This window comes from Symphalangus syndactylus, chromosome 8 (genome assembly GCF_028878055.3).
Source record: "Symphalangus syndactylus isolate Jambi chromosome 8, NHGRI_mSymSyn1-v2.1_pri, whole genome shotgun sequence".
Taxonomy (NCBI): Eukaryota; Metazoa; Chordata; class Mammalia; order Primates; family Hylobatidae; genus Symphalangus; species Symphalangus syndactylus.
This window is the reverse complement of record NC_072430.2, coordinates 72348301-72367947: the sequence shown is the minus strand read 5'-3', so window position 1 is coordinate 72367947 and position 19647 is coordinate 72348301. Positions and strand designations below refer to the sequence as shown.

General features: G+C 42.0%; 1 protein-coding gene across 2 annotated transcripts; it reads right to left on the bottom strand.

Annotated features, from left to right (window-relative positions):
• Window positions 1–15290: 15290 nt before the first annotated feature.
• On the bottom strand, window positions 15291–19323 carry SLC39A2 (solute carrier family 39 member 2). 2 transcript variants are annotated; one of them, XM_055289564.2, is made up of 5 exons: window positions 18622–19323; window positions 17597–18511; window positions 17286–17416; window positions 16992–17042; window positions 15291–16215 (listed from the first exon to the last, which is right to left on the bottom strand). In XM_055289564.2, the coding sequence occupies exons 2-5, from the start codon at window positions 17709–17711 to the stop codon at window positions 15583–15585; spliced, it is 930 nt and encodes a 309-aa protein (XP_055145539.1). In that variant the 5' UTR covers window positions 17712–18511; window positions 18622–19323; the 3' UTR covers window positions 15291–15582. The 2 variants fall into 2 exon arrangements, with proteins under 2 accessions (XP_055145539.1, XP_055145538.1); XM_055289563.2 differs by having other exon boundaries at window positions 17597–19323.
• Between the last annotated feature and the right edge of the window lie 324 nt (window positions 19324–19647).

Here is a 19647-nt window from a genome sequence, read left to right as displayed (position 1 = left end):
CTGTGTGTCTTTCCCATAGATGTTTCTGCATAAGAAATCTGAGTTTGGTAGAGAGAAAGATGCCCTCTGCTGGGAGCTAGTCGTGGGGTGGGGGTTTTGTCCTTGACTGACCTCCCTACTCTGTTGGAGAGTGACGAAAAGCTCAAGAATCAAGAGCATATTCCATGTCCCATTTCCATGTCAATCAGCTAAACATTCTAGTTTAGCCCATGGAGACACAGTGCCCCCTTGTGGTTGACATGGTTCTTAATAACTTTCCCCAGTTCCCGGGTGGTGTTTCCTCAGTTGTACTTTGTGGTTCTGTGTAGTAGCTCTATAGGAAGCAGGTCCTAATATCATGGTTGGCCATTGATCTTGACCATTTTCAAGATTTTCAAGATCAGAGCTTGGAGGCTCAGAGAAGAGGAGAGGTGATTTTGCAGAAGCAGAACCACAGACTCCCTGCTTTTTGTCTCTGCTTCAGCTTTAGGACCTCTGTTTCTCTCTTCCCCTTATTGTCAAGGAATGTGAGTACTTCCCAGACTTTAGGGACAAAACCACAAGACAGCTAAGAGAAGATTCAATGGGAAAGAGAGCAAAACAAGAACAGAGTGAAAAGAGCCTTATGGTTTCAGCTTGAAAATTCTGGATCTCATGAAGAGATTTTAAAGGGTGAGTCTCTGATGGTACACAAAAAACAATGAACCTGCAGTAGGAGGGATGGATGTCAGCCATTAGAGAGTATATGAATGGTAAGGGAAGATACTGGCGTGGGAGACACCACATCCCCCCCCCTCCCTCCCTCCCTCCCTCCCTCCCTCCCTCTATCTCTCTTTCTTTTTCTTTCTTTCTTTCTTTCTCTCTCTTTCTTTCTTCTTTCTTTCTTTCTTTCTTTCTTTCTTCTTTCTTTCTTTCTTTCTTTCTTCTTTCTTTCTTCTTCTTTCTTCTCTCCTCTCTCTCTCTCTCTTCTTTCTTTCTTTCTTTTCTCTCTCTCTCTCTCTCTTTCTTTCTCTCTTTATCTCTTTCTTTTCTTTTTCTTCTTTCTTCTCTTCCTTTTTTTCAGATAGGGTCTCACTCTGTCACCCAGGCTGGAGTGCAGTGGTGCGATCTCCACTCAGTGCAACCTCTGCCTCCTGGGCTCAAGCAATTCTCCAATCTCAGCCTCCTGAGTAGCTGGGACCACAGGTGTGCACCATCACACCCAGCTAGCTTTTTGTATATATATATATTTATGTGTGTGTATATATATGTGTGTATATATGTATATATGTGTATATATGTATATATATGTATATATGTGTATATATGTATATATATGTATATATGTGTGTGTGTGTGTGTGTGTGTGTATTTTTTTTTTTGGTAGAGACAGGTTTTCCCCTTATTGCCCAAGCTAGTCTCAAACTCCTTAGTTCAAGTGATCCACCCGCCTCAGCCTCTCAAAGTGATGGGATTACAGGCATGACACACTGTACCTGGCTGGGAGACACCACCTTTCTAGAGCAATTTTAGTACTAACTAGAAAGTGAGAGTCAGTTATGACTAGAGGCCAGGGTATGGTGAGGCCAAATAGTGCCCAGAGCAATGTCATTTGTTTGTACCCTCTCTCCTCACTAATATCAGAATTTCCCACTAATTGGATAAATACATAGTAAAAGCAGAATGTCTTGTGTATTTGACATTCAACAACTCTGAAGACAGTAACAAAGAACACAATTTAAATTTTTAAAAAATCAACAACTAGCGTTTTGTAAGCATTCCCACACTGGTGCCTGGGGTGTCATCCCTCTCTGCACCTCTTTTGCTTCCCCCTTGCTAGTGGCAATGTGTTCCCCGCTCAGGTCAGTCGGGGGGAATGTGAGGGTGTCTGGCTGGTTGCCACACTCACACATACAAACCCACTCAAACTCTGACAGCTGTTCCTTGTACCTTATCAGACCAGAGGCAGGAGCAAGGGACTGTTTCCTGCGGCGAGGGTGGCAAGACACTCTAAAATTGTCCTTCCGGGCGAGGTGAAGTGGCACAAACTCTCATAAGAGTTTGTCTGGAGCTCTTTGGTTTTTGTTCCTGGATGTGTCTTGTCCTTGTGTGTTGATCTCTGACTGACCCCCCACACTACTCCCGAAACTCTGGTTTCTCTCTGATGCTATTCCCCATCTCTCTTTCTTTACACATTGTCATCCTACAACTGCAATATTCAAATCAAACCCTCAGCTTGAAAGCAAAGGGAAGATAAGTTCCAAAGGGTTACTTTAGAGAAAAAATGTACTGGTCGCAGAAATGGAAAGCTGGCTTTAGGAGGGCAGTTGGAGTTATCATTGTTCTATATTCTTCCTCTTTAAGTATATACAAAGTACATGTGTGAAGTGGAGAATGAGGGGTAGGGACGGAGGACAGAGATTGGGGAGACTTGAGAATGCTCTACATAAATCCTCTCCTGACTATTCCAACTAGTTTTCCCTCATCCCTTTTCCCATTCTGCATGTCCTTCCTCTCTCTCTCTCTCTTTTTTTTTTTTTTTTGGAAGCAGAGCCTCACTCTGTTGCCCAGACTGGAGTGCAGTGGTGCAATCTCAGCTCACTGCAACCTCCGTCTCCCAGGCTCAAACAATCCTCTCACTTCAGCCTCCCAAGTAGCTGGGACTACAGGTGCACATCACCACGCCCAGCTAGTTTTTTGTATTTTTGTGTGTATATATATATAAAATATTATCTATATTTGTATTAATATATAATATATATTATATATATATATATTTTTTTTGTAGAGATGGGGTTTTGCCATATTGCCTGGGCTGATGTTGAACTCCTGAGCTCAAGTGACACACCTGCCTTGGCCTCCCAAAGTGCTGGGATTACAGGGGTGTGCCACTGTGCCTGGCTTTTTCCTTCTTTTTTATTTTTTCAGCTCTCATCATTCTAGTTACCATTTGTTATAAGCTATCTCTTAGGGCTGAGTGAATCAAGGCTTACTCCTGAATCAAGTTTGTAGTCACCCTGCCCCAGGCATCTCGGCTCTCCTTCCTGTCCTAGGGTTCTTATGCCTGTTCTTATTCCAGCCTTTCTTGTTTTAATCTCATTCAGAAATCACATTCATCTTCTGCTTCTGTATAACCCTCTCTGGCTCCTTGCTGGGAATCCATATCTTCTGAAAACAATCAAAAGATTATTTCAGTTTCCTAGTCCTGATGTTCTCCCTGATATTCTCTACATGGAGCCATTCTCTAGCTTTATTCTGGCTCTTGAAACAATATGGTTCAAACTAAAGACGGTTCTGTTCTGGTAGGTAAGAATTTTGGGAAAAGCAAAGGAAATAGCCATGGAAAGGAAAGAAAGCATTGATGGCTGAGGACAGAGGAGACTAAAGCGGGAATCCAAGGGCTTCTGGGATAGAAGGAGGCAGAAAGTTCATGACTCATCCACCTATGCTTGACGTATCCCAAGCTCTACCTCATTTACCTCAAATGCTGATAGTGACCCAGAACGTGGTGAAGAGCTCCAACAGTCTAATGTACTTCTCCTTAAGTCTCCTTTCTGTAGCCATACAACTCCTCTGTACTAGAAATAGCTCTCTAGCTTTCACATAAATTTGTACCTTTCAATTCATCCCTCCCAAAGTCCTAGCAAGATCACTCAAGTTGAAAGTAGCAGAGAATGGATGGTATGTGGAACACCTTCTGTTTGCCCCTTTACATTTGGGTATTATGCTCTGTGCCCCATGAGGCTTACCTGGCTGCAATGCACCAACAGATATTTTTGTTCTCTGGCTTCTGTTTGGGTTTGGCAGGAGATCAAAGAGTAGGATAGTACATTTTTTCCCCTGGTTCCTCCTTGTTGGGTCCCTGCAAGTTGGCTGAATCCCTCCACCAAAGGCCACAGCTCGTGTTGGACGGCCCTGTCTAGTTTCTGACAACTGCTCCCTTCTCTTCAGCCTAGGTAATAGCATTGTTTTTATTCAGTCCCAGGGTGTTGCCCCATGATTTGTTGCTTTGTTCAAACCCACACCTTCCTAAATACTCCCTTTATTAATATCACCTCAATCATCTAATGTACTATCTGCTTTCTTCTGGGATCCTAACATATGGGTTGGGGAGATGGGAGGATGTGGTAAAGAAAAGATAATGAGGGAGAAGAGAATCTATACATTGAAGTTTTCTTAGAATCACAGAAACATGGGCTTGAAACTCAGCTAGCTATGTGATCAAATTATTTAACTTTTCTGAATGCCAGTTTCCCTGGACTTGTTGTGGAGATAATGTCTACCTACTGAGGTTATGAAATACTGAGTTAATCAGGTACCTTCAGGCATTTGTTCATCCATTTACATTCCAAGCCCCCAGGGATTGTGGATTGCCTAAGGGAATTATTGCTTTCTAGGAGTTTCAAGTAGTCTTGGACTAGAACTAGAGACAACAAATGGGAGTGTGTAGCTGTGTGGTATTTAGCATCCCATACACAGGGGGTCATCCCCTCCTTTCGTTATTTTATTTTTATTCTATTTTTTTTGAGTCAGAGTCTCACTCTGTCTGTTGCCCAGTATGGAGTGCAGTGGCGTGATCTCGGCTCACTGTGACCTCCACCTCCCAGGTTCAAGCGATTCTCCCGCCTCAGCCTCCGGAGTAGCTGGGACTACAGGCACACGCCACCATGCCTGGCTACTTTTTGTATTTTTAGTGGAGACAGGGTTTCACCATGTTGGCCAAGCTGGGGTTGAACTCCTGACCTCAAGTGATCTGCCCGCCTCAGCCTCCCAAAGTGCTGGGATTACAGGCATGAGCCACCATGCCCAGTCTCCTTCTTTCTTTAAATAAGCACCTGGTTTGGTGTCATTCTCAATGATAGTGTATGTGAAAGCAATACTATAGTGTTCCTGGACCAAACTGAGGGTCGGCCTGCTATTTCTGTGGCCCAATAACGAGATGCAGATGAACTAGGGAGAAAGAGAGTTTTTTTTTTTTTTTTAACCTTGACTTTTTTTTTTTTTATTATACTTTAGGTTTTAGGGTACATGTGCACAATGTGCAGGTTTGTTACATATGTATCCATGTGCCATGTTGGTGTGCTGCACCCATTAACTCGTCATTTAGCATTAGATATATCTCCTAATGCTGTCCCTCCCCCCTCCCCCCACCCCACAACAGTCCCCGGAGTGTGACGTCCCCCTTCCTGTGTCCATGAGTTCTCATTGTTCAGTTCCTACCTATGAGTGAGAACATGCAGTGTTTGGTTTTTTGTCCTTGCTATAGTTTACTGAGAATGATGTTTTCCAGTTTCATCCATGTCCCTACAAAGGACATGAACTCATCATTTTTTATGGCTGCATAGTATTCCATGGTGTATATGTGCCACATTTTCTTAATCCAGTCTATTGTTATTGGACATTTGGGTTGGTTCCAACTCTTTGCTATTGTGAATAGTGCTGCAATAAACATACGTGTGCATGTGTCTTGATAGCAGCATGATTTATAGTCCTTTGGGTATATACCCAGTAATGGGATGGCTGGGTCAAATGGTATTTCTAGCTCTAGATCCCTGAGGAATCACCACACTGACTTCCACAATGGTTGAACTAGTTTACAGTCCCACCAACAGTGTAAAAGTGTTCCTATTTCTCCACATCCTCTCCAGCACCTGTTGTTTCCTGACTTTTTAATGATGGCCATTCTAACTGGTGTGAGATGGTATCTCACTGAGGTTTTGATTTGCATTTCTCTGATGGCCAGTGATGATGAGCATTTTTTCATGTGTTTGTTGGCTGCATAAATGTCTTCTTTTGAGAAGTGTCTGTTCATGTCCTTCGCCCACTTTTTGATGGGGTTGTTTGTTTTTTTCTTGTAAATTTGTTTGTGTTCATTGTAGATTCTGGATATCAGCCCTTTGTCAGATGAGTAGGTTGCAAAAATTTTTTCCCATTCTGTAGGTTGCCTGTTCACTCTGATGGTAGTTTCTTTTGCTGTGCAGAAGTTGTTTAGTTTAATTAGATCCCATTTGTCAATTTTGGCTTTTGTTGCCATTGCTTTTGGTGTTTTAGACGTGAAGTCCTTGCCCACGCCTATGTCCTGAATGGTATTGCGTAGGTTTTCTTGCAGGATTTTAATGGTTTTAGGTCTAACATTTAAGTCTTTAATCCATCTTGAATTAATTTTTGTATAAGGTGTAAGGAAGGGATCCAGTTTCAGCTTTCTACCTATGGCTAGCCAGTTTTCCCAGCACCATTTATTAAATAGGGAATCCTTTCCCCATTTCTTGTTTTTGTCAGGTTTGTCAAAGATCAGATAGTTGTAGATATGCGGCATCATTTCTGAGGGCTCTGTTCTGTTCCATTGATCTATGTCTCTGTTGTGGTACCAGTACCATGCTGTTTTGCTTACTGTAGCCTTGTAGTACAGTTTGAAGTCAGGTAGCATGATGCCTCCAGCTTTGTTCTTTTAGCTTAGGATTGACTTGGCGATGCGGGCTCTTTTTTGGTTCCATATGAACTTTAAAGTATTTTTTTCCAATTCTGTGAAGAAAGTCATTGGTATCTTGATGGGGATGGCATTGAATCTATAAATTACCTTGGGCAGTATGGCCATTTTCACGATATTGATTCTTCCAACCCATGAGCATGGAATGTTCTTCCATTTGTTTGTATCCTCTTTTATTTCATTGAGCAGTGGTTTGTAGTTCTCCTTGAAGAGGTCCTTCACATCCCTTGTAAGTTGGATTCCTAGGTATTTTATTCTCTTTGAAGCAATTGTGAATGGGAGTTCATTCATTATTTGGCTCTCTGTTTGTCTGTGATTGGTGTACAAGAATGCTTGTGATTTTTGTACATTGATTTTGTATCCTGATACTTTGCTGAAGTTGCTAATCAGCTTAAGGAGATTTTGGGCTGAGACAATGGGGTTTTCTAGATATACAATCATGTCATCTGCAAACAGGGACAATTTGACTTCCTCTTTTCCTAATTGAATACCCTTTATTTCCGGGAGAAAGAGAGTTTTATCTCTGTAACCGGTTACAGGGAGAAGGCCTGGAAATGATCACCAGACGAACTCAAAATTACAAAGTTTTTCAGAGCTTATATACCTTCTAAGCTATATGTCTATGTGTAAGTGTGCATCATCTAAAGACATAAGTGATTAACTTCTTTTAATCTATAACTAAGGTCTGAGTCTGGAAAACCTACTTCTGGACCCTCAGTAAGTTTACTTAATCTAAATGGGTCTAGATGCTGGGATGATTACCCTTATCTTGTGTCCTGCTAAATCACAGAGGTTTGGGGAGTTCCTTCAGACCTCCAATAAACTTGTTTGTGGAGGCCTGGGAAATTTCTTCAGACATCCAATAAAACCTGTTTAATCCTAAATGGGTCCTGTTAAGAATTCCTTCGTTATTTTGTCATGCTTTAAGGCCCAAGAAAGGCCTAAGCAAAACTCTTGATGGGCTTTTGTTACATTACAGCCTTTGTATAAGGGCACCAGCTTTTAATATTTAACTTAACTACCCAGTCAGTACTGAAACAGTTGTGATGGAGGCCTGCGTTAGTGAAGCCTGGCCTGCCACAATCCCCACTGTCAATTTCTGCATGATTCTATCATGCTTGTATATTTATTTATCATGAGAATCGTAGGGAGATGGGGCATTGCAATCTTTCTGGTTACTTCCTGCTGAGAGAGGGACATCGTTATGAGGCACCGAACGCAGCACTGGAGTGGAAGAAGTCGATTTGTTCCCAGTAGCACTCTCTGTTTTGGGGGATTAGAGGCAGTGCCCGACGAAACATAATAGTACACAACAGCAATACATATAAATAGGTTGCTGCTGTTTTCTTCTGAAATGTAAGTTGTCTAGTCTTCAGTTCACAGGGCTTTAAGAAAGCAGAGCTTAGGTTTCAATGGTTTTCAGTTAGGAAAGATGGGGAAAAAGGAAAAGCAAAAGGAAAAAATTGAAAACATTATTTGCAGACTTGTAGTCAGAAAAATTAGAATTTAATCCAAACTGTAGAAAATAATAAAAACTGAAAAACATCAGGCAAGGCTAGAATTTAACAACAGGTGTACTATAGTTTTGAAACAATTTTTCTTTCTCCAGTTTCCCATTTTTATTAAAAGACAAATCATGATAAGACCGGTTTGCTTTATTATATTTGGCCAGATTATTTGCATAAAGTGCAGCAAGAATAATTATTTTTCACATAGGCCTTTTAAACTGGCTTTCATGGAACTTTGTTCCATAGAAGGAATCTGAGATAAGACCTTTTTAAGGTCAAGCCCAGCCATGGATTTGTACCATCAAATACCTATGAGTTGGGTGAATTCCTCTCCTCTTGAGGTTCCAAGATGCCTTAGGGTTCCTGGCCTGTCAGAAAGTGACATTTTTTACTTACTACAGGTCAGAAACCCTGTACAGGGACTGTGTACACAAAATATGAGGCCAGTTTCCCAAGGGCTTTATTGGGTTCATAAGTCAGGTTTGATTCCTCAAAGGAAAGCGCATCATTCCAGTCAAAGCCTTGGTAAAAATAACCAGCTTTTCCAATTGTGTCCTGTTGCAAAAGAAAACAGATTTTTACTGTACTTATGCAAATAACTCTATTGCCATAACTTAAGAATACTCACGATAGTTCCTAAATTCTGGAGAAAATCAGGTAGAGAGAAACAAGTATGCTCTAAATTTTGTTTATGGGAGTATACTAAATTGTTAAAAGCTGTCAATAGCTCAAAAGAAAAGTTTCTTTGACTTTGAAAAGCAAAACAAAAGATTAGCAATATTGTAAGCAAAATGTCAACAAGATCACTCCAGTCTCCTGTTAGTTCAGTTCATGCATTTAATTCCTATCCTCCTTGATATTAATGAACATTTTAGCTCTTCAAGAGTCCTGAACATTTTTCCTCTATTCTGATGTCACAATTCAAAAGTTATCAGAAATCTGCAATCAAGAGCACCTAGTACAGCCTTTTTTTTTTTTTTTTTTTTTTTTGAGCTGGAGTCTTACTCTGTCACCCAGGCTGGAGTGCAGTGGTGTGATCTCGGCTCCCTGCAACCTCTGCCTCCTGAGTTTGAGCTATTCTCCTGCCTCAGCCTCCTGAGTAGCTGGGACTACAGGCATGCACCATCATGCCTGGCTAATTTTTGTATTTTTAGTAGAGACGGAGTTTCAACATGTTGGCCAGGCTGGTCTTGAACTCTGATCTCAGGTGATCCAACCTCCTTGGCCTCCCAAAGTGCTGGGATTACAGGCGTGAGCTACCGCACCCAGCCCTGTTAGAGCTTTATAGGTGATTATAAAACCACCTTCAAAAGAGGATGAAAACAAGACAACAATTGCTTATGGATAATAAAAATTTTTAGGGTAGCCATAGTTAAAGACACAATTGACAGCCAGCCGCGGTGGCTCACGCCTGTAATCCCAGCACTTTGGGAGGCTGAGGTGGGTGGATCATGAAGTCAGGAGTTCAAGACCAGCCTGGCCAACATGGTGAAACCCTGTCTCTACTAAAAATACAAAAATTAGCTGGGCGTGGTGGCATGTGCCTATAGTTCCAGCTACTCAGGAGGCTGAAGCAGGAGAATTGCTTCAACCTGGGCGGCAGAGGTTTCAGTGAGCCAAGATCTCACCACTGCACTACAGCTTGGGTGACAGAGTGAGACTGTCTCCAAAAAAAAAAAAAGAGACACAACTGACAAGGAAATCTGTTACGTCTGTAGTACACAATAATTTAACATAACAATTATAATTATTACTGATAACGTACACTAAGATATAGCAGAATTACAGGAGTGTCCCATAACTTTGGAACACATACCAATAACATTTTTACACAAATATAGCCCAAAGAAAGCCAAACACCATTTCATATTTGACAATGCTTCCTGTTTAATTTTCGTACCAAATAAGCCAAACTTCACCTTTACATTAGTGTACTATGGATGTTAAACCCAACTCTTAATAAATCCTTATAGACATGTTTACCCAATTTTAATGTTTCACCACAAGGTAAGATTTTTATAGACTTTTTATAACCCTTTACAATTTTTGTTAAAGAGCAAGTTAGTGCTCTAAGAGAAACCCATTGTGCTTTTATTTCAATGCTCGATTTACAGAAAAAACTGGATGATTCCCTTTTAACTTTAGCCAATATTTTACATACAGAATTTCCTCTACAATTAACCTTCCACAACTTGCTTAAATCTTTATTGTATCCAATCTAAAACAATCCTTTAACCTTTTAATCTCGGCAAAAATCCACATTCTCATGCCTCCTTATAATCTTTTACCAAAAGTATATTTTACTTTCCTTACACACCTTGCATGTAAACTGTTTCTTCAGTAATCTTAAAATACATGTTACACCGTTAACTCTTAGCAACCTTTACTTTTGGTGAAAACCTTGGTAAGTTTGGGATTTTAATGGTGTACTAGGTGTGGGGCCTAGGACCTAGACAGAAGCGCAGATAAGGTCTGACTTATTCCAGCATCTAACTCCACGTGTCCCAGGCCTTACCTAGCTGTAAAGCAGGCAAGTTGTATAGCTAAGAGTCACAGTAGCATTTTATAAAGCATTTAGGAGGCCTAATCACCTTTAAATTGTACAACATTTCTTGCATAAATTCCCTTTCATAAATTCTTTCACAGGCCAGGTGCAGTGGCTCATGCCCATAATCCCAGCACTTTGGGAGGCTGAGGCGGCCAGATCACCTGAGGTCAGGAGTTCAAGACCAGCTTGGCCAACATGGTAAAACCTCATCTCTACAAAAATACAAACATTAGCTGGGCATGATGGTGGGTGCCTGTAATCCCAGCTACTCAGGAGGCTGGGGCAGGAGAATCACTTGAACCCGGGAGGCAGAGGTTGCAGTGAGCCGAGATAGTGCCATTGCACTCCAGCCTGAGTGACAGAGCGAGACTCCATCTCAAAAAAAAAAAAAAACTTTCATGACTTACACAGACAATCTCTGACATGTCTTGACTTTCTGACTTGTCCTAAACGTCTTTCTCTTTAAACAAGCAGTTATTTTACTTTAGGACAAGAATGTACCATACAAGATCCTTTTTTTTTTTTTTTTTTGAGATGGAATCTTGCTCTGTCATCCAGGCTGGAGTGCAGTGGCACGAACAAGATCCTTTCTTATATAAATTCTCTTTTCTTTAATACCTTTTTGCATAGCTAGGGGGCATGGCTAATTTCACATGTCCCCAGGCCTTATCTAGAATTTAATCCGCCAAAATAAATTGAACAATTTTTAAGTGAAAGAAGCAGTTTATGGACTAAAGCATTTCGCAAACCTAATATTTGACCTGCATAATTTGGACCAAAGGTTTACATTTTTGAAGATATTTTTATTTTACCAATAATCTTTAAAACTCGATTTATTTTTATAGCTTTCTTTATATCTCTTTTATTCCCTGGTTTCTTTTACCTTGTTTTGTATATAATCTTTAAATGAGCTTTGAATTAGACAAAAATTAGTTACCCTTTAAAAAAGACACAATCTTTAGAAAGAATGTTTTCCTACAATATATTGTTATCGGAAAATATCCAAATAATGAGATATCTGTTGTTTAATATAATTTTATATTCTAAATTTTGACGTTATTTACAAGTATTTATCCAATTGCATTTATCTAATTATTTTAATCATTTACATGGATTATTTATGAAAACTGCAATAGTCATCATTTAAAGTTTTGAAGCTGCCATTGCAAAATTATAACTGAGACAGTGAAAATGATCTGACCTGACTCCATTTTGCTTCTAATCTACAAGCTATTCTTGTTTATTAACTTAGTTTATAGTTTAGCTTTGAAAGCAGTCCTTTCCCAGAACAAACTTTCTTCATGTCTGTGGACTAGACTACCTAAGGCCACAAGATCAGAAGTTAAAGTATTTTACTAAATAATTCAAGATGTAGCTATCTTCATTAAACCAATATTAATGTTTTATTTTTAAAAACTACACAAGCAAAGATCATTCTGTTTTGGGCTGAGTTATAGTTTTGTAGCCTCCATGCCAAATTTTGACACTTTATAGTATTTGGCAGAGATAAGTATGGAATTGCTTGATCAATAAATGCAAACAAAAATGTATGCTGGCAACTCTTAAGACATTTCTAATATTACTTTACCAATAATTTTTAAAGCTAGCTTATTTATTAAAGATTTTACTTAAGTCACATAAACTTGAAAAAGCACTTGACTAGTCTTTCCTTTTTTCTGTTAAAGTTTGTAACTGCTTTTATTTTTGCTTTGAGTCAGTAAACTAGAACTCTTTTATATTTTTCAGTAGTGAAACATGGTGTACACAAGACAAATACCTAGACATATTAGGCATGCCAATAGAAGTACATTTTATAAATTCATAAGCCTTCCTTTTCCTATTTTTTACCTGGATCTTTGACCTCTGGGCAGACCCCACACTGAATCCTGGGTTTTCAAAAGGGGAGAATTATTATGAGGCTAGACCATTTGATGCTTTTACAGTGCACTTAATTTTTTTTTTCCAAACAAAGACATTTCTAAGCATCTAAATTACACTTTTTCTTAAAAACCCCAGAGTAGGTTCTGTTGTAATAGCCATTAATGAAGAAAACAGGATTCAGACAACTGTGAAGAAAAAACTTTTGCTCAAAAAAACAAGGTCCTAGGTGAGAAATAAACAAAAACATGAAGGCCTTTTAAATACAAACATGCACACACACACACATATACGCATACACATTTTGGATAGTAGCTTTTGATTAAGCTGACTCTCAACCATCGAGCTTCTAAAATAACCTTTCTCCTTCCCAGAGGCCTCCCAGCAGGAATGGACCCAATACTTCCCATTTTCAAGTTTACATGGTATCAAAAGGAACAAGACAGACACACAAACAAGTGGAGACAGATTTCAAAGGGGAGTGCAGTCAGGCAAAAGAGACTCAAAACTAACTCAAAACCTGATCTCAACCAAAATGCAAAGCAGGTGTATGAACAAGCCCTATTGCTTCCCTTGGTGGTACCGGACAAATGGCTTAACAAGCCCAGATAGGAAAACAATAGGCTGCTGGCATATGATCCAGTCAACTCACCCTTTGAGCCTGTCCACTCCTGACCTCTGTTCTTCGCCAGTAGTGAAAGGCATGTGCAGATTTACGCATGGAACAGCCCTCTGGAGGGTCCCAGGGGGAAACCTCACCCCACAGCTGCTGGGATCCTCCTGAAGACTGTCTCATCGCAAGCTGCCGGCCATTGAATGCAGCACTATCCTTATCTCCTGGCTGGTTCACCAAATTTTGTTCCCAGACCAAACAGAGGGTCATGCTGCTACTTCTCGTGGCCCAATAATGCGATGCAGATGAACTGGGCAGAAAGAGAGTTTTTATTTCTGTAATCGGTTACAGGAAGAAGGCCTGGAAATTATCGCCAGACCAACTCAAAATTACAAAGTTTTTCAGAGCTTATATACCTTCTAAGCTATATGTCTATGTGTGAGTGGGGTGCATTCATCTAAAATCATAAGTGATTAACTTCTTTTAATCTATAACTAAGGTCTGAGTTCGGAAGACCTACTTCTGGATCCTCAGTAAGCGTACTTAATCTAAATGGGTCTAGGTGCTGGGGTGGTTACCCTTATCTTGTCTCCTGCTAAATCACAGAGGTTTGGAGAGTTCCTTCAGATGCCCAGTAAACTTGTTTGTGGAGGCCTGGGGAGTTTCTTCAGACCCCCAGTAAAACTTGTTTAATCCTAAATGGGTCCTGTTAAGAATTCCTTCGTTATTTTGTCATGCTTTAAGTTTTGCCAGGAAAAGTCTAATCAAAACTCTTGATGGGCTTTTGTTACATTACGGCCTTTGTATAGGCACTGGCTTTTTTTTAGCTTTTAATATTTAACCTAACCAGTTGCGGTCTGTAATCCACGAACTGAAACAGGGCTTCTCTTCCATTGCAGCTGGCATATCTTGTTGTGTTTATGAGTCTGACAGGCAAACATATCTGAAGCATATCTCATATGCTGATCTGTGAGGGAGATAAGCCCCTTGTTTTGCTTGACTGGAAACAAAATAAGCAGGTGACAGGGATACTCCATCTAGAAACAAAAAGAAGGGCTGTGAGATGAAAATGTGATGGAGGCCTGTGTTGGTGAAACCTGGCCTGCCACACTGGTACCTGGCACATAGCCGTTGTTCAGTGTAGAAACTACTACACACTGGACAACTGTTCTGAGTGTATTACATGTGACTGCATTTAATACAAATGGAAAACACAATACTATGGTGCTTTAGGGAAATGATTTCCTGCGTTAGACATATCTATCCTCTCTCTCTCTCTCTATCATTTTTGCCTGAAGCTTGCCTTCTCACTGATCTCTGGGTGTGTAAACTGGGCTTGTGAGGAGGCTTGTATTTCTTACTTTGTAGGAAGGGGAACAGGATCGAAAGGAGACAGAGACTGAGAAGAAGAATGAATGTCCATGTTAAGGCTACTTGGGCTTCCATGCTGAAAATATTAGAAAGGGCCAACTTGTGAGGGTAACTGAACTCACAGGGCACACTTTCTCTTTCCCCATTTCTCCACTAAATTTGAAATATTCCTCCATCTCATGAGTTGGGGGCTATGCAATAGCCATCCTGTTCCTACCAGTTCCAGCTAACCTGCTTTCGTATTTGTTCTCAGCAGTTTTTAAGAGAAGCAACACATTGTAGGGGTTACTTAGATGGAAAGACAATTGGTAAGGCAGGCAGGAGGGAAGCCAGTAAGTCCTGCAAGAGCCGAGTAATCACCCCAGGCATTTATTTTAATACCTGGCACACTCTCTCTACCTCTCACACTTTTCTACCTCTCCAAGCACACTGCTTTTTAATCCCTCAACACAAGGCAGCTGGAAGGAGATAGAAGCTCAAAGAAGAGCAATAGTGTCTCTGAGGCCACACAGGGCTCAGTGTGAAAAAATAGGAAGCTAATGGAGATAGGCTCCATTTTGCCTGATCTCCATTTAGCCTGGACATGTTATGGGTGGCTGATAGTAGGTACTGGGAATGGGGTGGTTATGGTAAGTGTAGGAACATAATCGATCCACATCATTTCAGTTTTTAACTTTCTTTCCTTGTAAATGCTGGGAACTGGCTCATTTTCTCAACTACAGTGGGTAAGGCGGGAGGGGGTCGTTGGAATTTTAGCAAGGCTCCATGCCTAGGGGTGTGGCTGGCAACTGACAGAATGGCTAGGGGCCCTAATTCCAGAATAAAATACTGCATTCAACACTCAACCTTCCCATTCCCTATTCCACCACTTCCTGTGCCAGGTAGCTTCTAGGCAACCAGGAGAAATGAAATCCAGAATGGCTGAAGGAGGGTAAAATGGGCATTTTATTACACACAGTAGCATAAATGGGACAAGAATAAAATCTGGAGCGTCTCTGTACCAATTCTCCAATTAATAGCTGCTCAACCTAAATATCTTTTTCTTAGTCCAGGGTGAGAAATGGGATCTCGTGTAAAGGAAACCTGGGGTCCAGTCCAGTCCTACTGAATGCTATTTAGTCTCAGTAAAGAAATGTCTGAGGGCCAAAGCCATTTGGGAGGTCTCCCTGGGGATAGAGAGGTCATCCTAAATAGGTCCATCAGAAAAGCCAGGAATCTCTCAGGCCCATAAGGCAATAAAGGCCATGAAGGCAAAACCAGCAGCTACACAGCTCCACTTAGCTAGAGGGGCCTCAGGACTAGCTAGCTCCCGTGGAAGAATTTCTAGGAAGGTGACATACAGAAAGGTACCAGCTGCCACACCCTCTAACACAGCCTGGGCTAAGCCCCGCCCTCCTTCAGAGTCCCCTCCAGTCACAGCCAGTCCTACGGCTAGGCCCATGGGGGACATGAGAGCTAATAATAGTATGGAGAACACTGCCCATCGTGAGCTGGTACCTAAATGCACTAGCCGCATTCCTACACCAAACACCACAAGCCCCTTATGAGCCAGGACAGCAAGACAGAGCTGCACGGTAGCTGCTACTGTCGGCTGCAGCCCCACAGCTAGCCCTTCAAACACTGAGTGAAAGGAGAGTGACAGCAAGAGGACAAGGGCCCGGAGGGGACTCTTTGAGGGTGAGGGTAAATGTCCGTGGCTGTGGAGTTCGAAGATATGAGGCCCACCCCATTCTTCCTCCTGCACTGTTGATCCTCCAGCAGCCCCAGGACAGCACTGCAATGCCAGCGACTCCAAAAAGAAGACAAAAAAGAAGCCCAGGGAGATGATGAGCTCTCCATAGGGATACTCCATCTAGAAACAAAAAGAAGGGCTGTGAGATGAAAAGGAAGGGTAGGCAATGCATTGGATGGACGTGGAATTGGGAGATTGAAGAAATGAGAAAATGTGGTAACAGAACACAAAAAAGGGTAGGGGAAATGAAGCCAAGAGTAGACATGGACATGCAACAACAAGAATGCCAGAGTGGGCCGGACACAGTGGCTCACGCCTGCAATCCTAGCACTTTGGGAGACTGAGGTGGGCGGATAACTTGAGGTGAGGAGATTGAGACCAGCCTGGCCAACATGATGAAACCCCGTCTCTACTAAAAATACAAAAACTAGCCAGGTGTGGTGGCACGTGCCTGTAATCCCAGCTACTCAGGAGGCTGAGGCAGGAGAATCACTAGAACTCGGAAGGCAGAGGTTGCAGTGAGCCGAGATTGTGCCACTGTACTCCAGTCTGGGCGACAGAGAGATTTCATCTCAACAAACAAACGAAAAACAACAACAAAAGACTGCCAGAGGGACTAAGGGACAGAATCTCAATAGAGTTAAAAACACAGGCAAATGATGTGAGGTATATCAGAGGATCCAGGGAAAGAATGAAAGAGTAAAACAAGAGCTTTCCCTGGGGTTCTATAAACTCAAAAGGATTGGGTTTGCTCCTCTTTTCCTCTACAATGTCTGAGCTAGGGAGCGGAAGGGATTCTTGGTACTCCTCATGTAGTCCTCTCAAAAGGGTCTGGATATGAAAGGCCTCTCTGGTTCTCCTCACCCTCCAGATAGGGGATGGTGGGAGGTACTTACATGAATTGAATCAGCATCACCAGAAGAATTTCTCTCACTTGCTGATCTGTTCTAAGAAGAAAGCAGCAGAAATTAGATGTGGGATGGAGCAGCACAGCTTCCTGCCCTGTCCCTTCAGCAATTCTGTTTTCCTTAAAGCCTAATCTGATTTGCTTTCACCATCCCACACAAGAGTTGTCATTTTCCCTGTTGTTCCACCCATGTCCTTGGCTCCATCACTTTCCCACTCTCTTCCCTTTGTCCTGTTTATCGTTTTGGCCTCATAGACCTGCGGCTTGAGATCTCTGCTCTCACCTGCACCATGAACTTCTGAATCTGTGATTCAATTTCCTCCAGGGCTTCAGCAGTCATATGCATGAACCCTGCTCCCAGGAAAACACCAGCAGAAATACAGCCCAGGAGTCTGAGGACTCGCCGGTGATGACCTAATAAAAAGCAGAAGTTACAACCCACTTGACACCAAGGAGACAGACAAAGGCGAGTAAAGAGCAGCAGGCAGCACTCAATATCCCAAGGTTGGGGATGGTGAGAGAATCAGAGCAAGGTATCAGGACAGGGTTGAGGTGAGACTCAGGCTATGGAACAAAGATGGGGTAGGGCTATACCTCTGGCTGCATCAATCTGGAACCATTTGAAGCAGATGGGAGTAAGGCCACAGCCCAGAGTGAGAGCCAACAGGGCAAACAGGCAGCCAAGTTTTATTCCTAGTAGTTGCTCCATCTCTGGGGTGTAGGGTAAGCCCAGCAGTCGGAATGACAAGGGAGCTGTAATCTTTGGAGCAGGAGTGGTATCTTAGGTGGTCAACACTGGAGTGTCCACTCTCGTTGAGTTTCAGGAGGCTGTTGGTATCTTCTTTCTGTGTTGCTTCTGCTTGTGCAGCATTGCAGAGCTGACAGATCCTGCCCCAGCTTCTAGCCCTCCCCCTGCATGGATGCCCCTCCCCTGGTTCACGCCTTCCTGAGCTTGGAAACCAGAAACTCCAGACTCCCTGCCAGGCACAGCCCAGTGGCGTCTTCTCCTCCTCTTCAATGGCATGACTAATCCAAGAGCTACGGATAGTCTTAGTTCATGTGCTTGGGGTTAGTCTAATCTAAAACAGGAAAGTCTATGGTAGCTGCTTCCCAGCCATTTTGTACTGGGGACAATCTGGTCCTGTCTCACTCAGGACATTTGATCTAAGCCTTCCATACCCTCTCCACCTCATCCCAAGTCTTATAGGTTGCAGTGCTGATACTTGAACCATCCGCTTTCAGAGGAGATTTGGGGCCACCTGGAGGTAAAGAGGTGGGGCTGAGAGGTGGTGCTGGTGCTACTCTGTGGGAACTAGTACATGAGGGAACTACCCTTTCCTGTAGCCCCAGAAAAATAGCTCCAGGCATGGAAATGTCTAGTGGTAAGTTGATTTGTTTTTTTCTTTCTCTTTTGATTGGGACCAGTTTTGAGAGGAATGAGTTGAGATTTCTGGTATTACAACATTTATACTGTTACAACTTCTGACTGTGCCTGTTTCCTGGTAAAAACTGTGGGAAAAAAGACATTTAAGGTTTAAGACAAAGGAAGCTGCTCTAGCCCTGAAACAGCAAGGCTTAGGGGAAAACAGAAATGAACTGAGTAAATGGGAGGATTCTACCTGGATATAGAGGGGTGGGGGTAGAAGATTCAGTTCTGATCACTCTTGATGGAAATGTATGGGGCATTTGCCATACGTACTCTAGGGTAGCTGAGGGACCCTGGGAAAAACAGAAGGGAAGGCGTTAGTAAGAGAGGCCAGGCAGCTGCTGATTCCCCTATTCAGGTGGCCCACATAACAACCCTGAGACCTGTTGAGCCAGTTCTCAAGAGCTCTGGAGGCAGCTTTCCTTGCTACTCCAGATTATCTTCCTAGGGAAGTCCTGGCCTCTGGTAGAAGCAGTATTCTTATAGTGTTACTGGATGATTCTTACAGTGTTACTGGTCCCGCTGCTTGTTCTTGTGGTCCAATAATGAGATGCAGACAGACAGACTGGGAAAGAAGGGAGTTTATTTCTGCAACTGATTACAGGGAGGTTGGAGTAGCACACCAGACCAACTCGAAGTTACAAGCTTTTCTTTAGCTTTTATATACAATTCAAGCTCTATGACTACCTGCGGGAATGTTTCCCAATTAGTCTAAACTAGGGGTCTGCAGATAGAAGTTTCTTTTTTTTTTTTTAGAAACAAAGCAATAAATGATTTTATTTAGAAATAATTTGATTTAGAAATAAAACCATTCTCATTATTGCAGCATTATCATCAGTCACTGATTGCTAATGCTGTTTATCCTTTTTTTTCTCTGGGATGTCTGAACCTGGCAACTTTTCTTCCTGTTCTTCTATGTTCTTAGCAAACCCACATCAAGGGTGTCTGTTCGCGTTTGAAATTCATTGGCATCAGAAAGAGCTAACATGTTGGCAATATCTAGAAAACCATCAACATGAGCATGGGACAGTTCACTCGCTTTGCAGCTGATCCCACCATAGTGAGTGAGTACTCGCAGATAGAAGTTTCTTAATCTTAAGTTGGTCCTGGTATGGGTTGTATGTGCGGGAATGCTTTTATCACTCAGCTAGGTCTGAGGTAGAGAAAGTATAGGTGGGGCTTTAAAGGGCTTGCTTTTTTTGTATTCCGGCTTTCGTAC

Coding starts and splice junctions, on each gene's coding strand:
- SLC39A2 (XM_055289563.2), bottom strand. CDS start 17,711: ATGGAGCAACTACTAGGAATAAAACTTGGCTGCCTGTTTGCCCTGTTG. Junction 17,043..17,285: donor TTCAGAAGTTCATGGTGCAG/GTGAGAGCAGAG, acceptor CTTTCTTCTTAG/AACAGATCAGCAAGTGAGAG. Junction 16,216..16,991: donor GTGATGCTGATTCAATTCAT/GTAAGTACCTCC, acceptor TTTTGTTTCTAG/ATGGAGTATCCCTATGGAGA.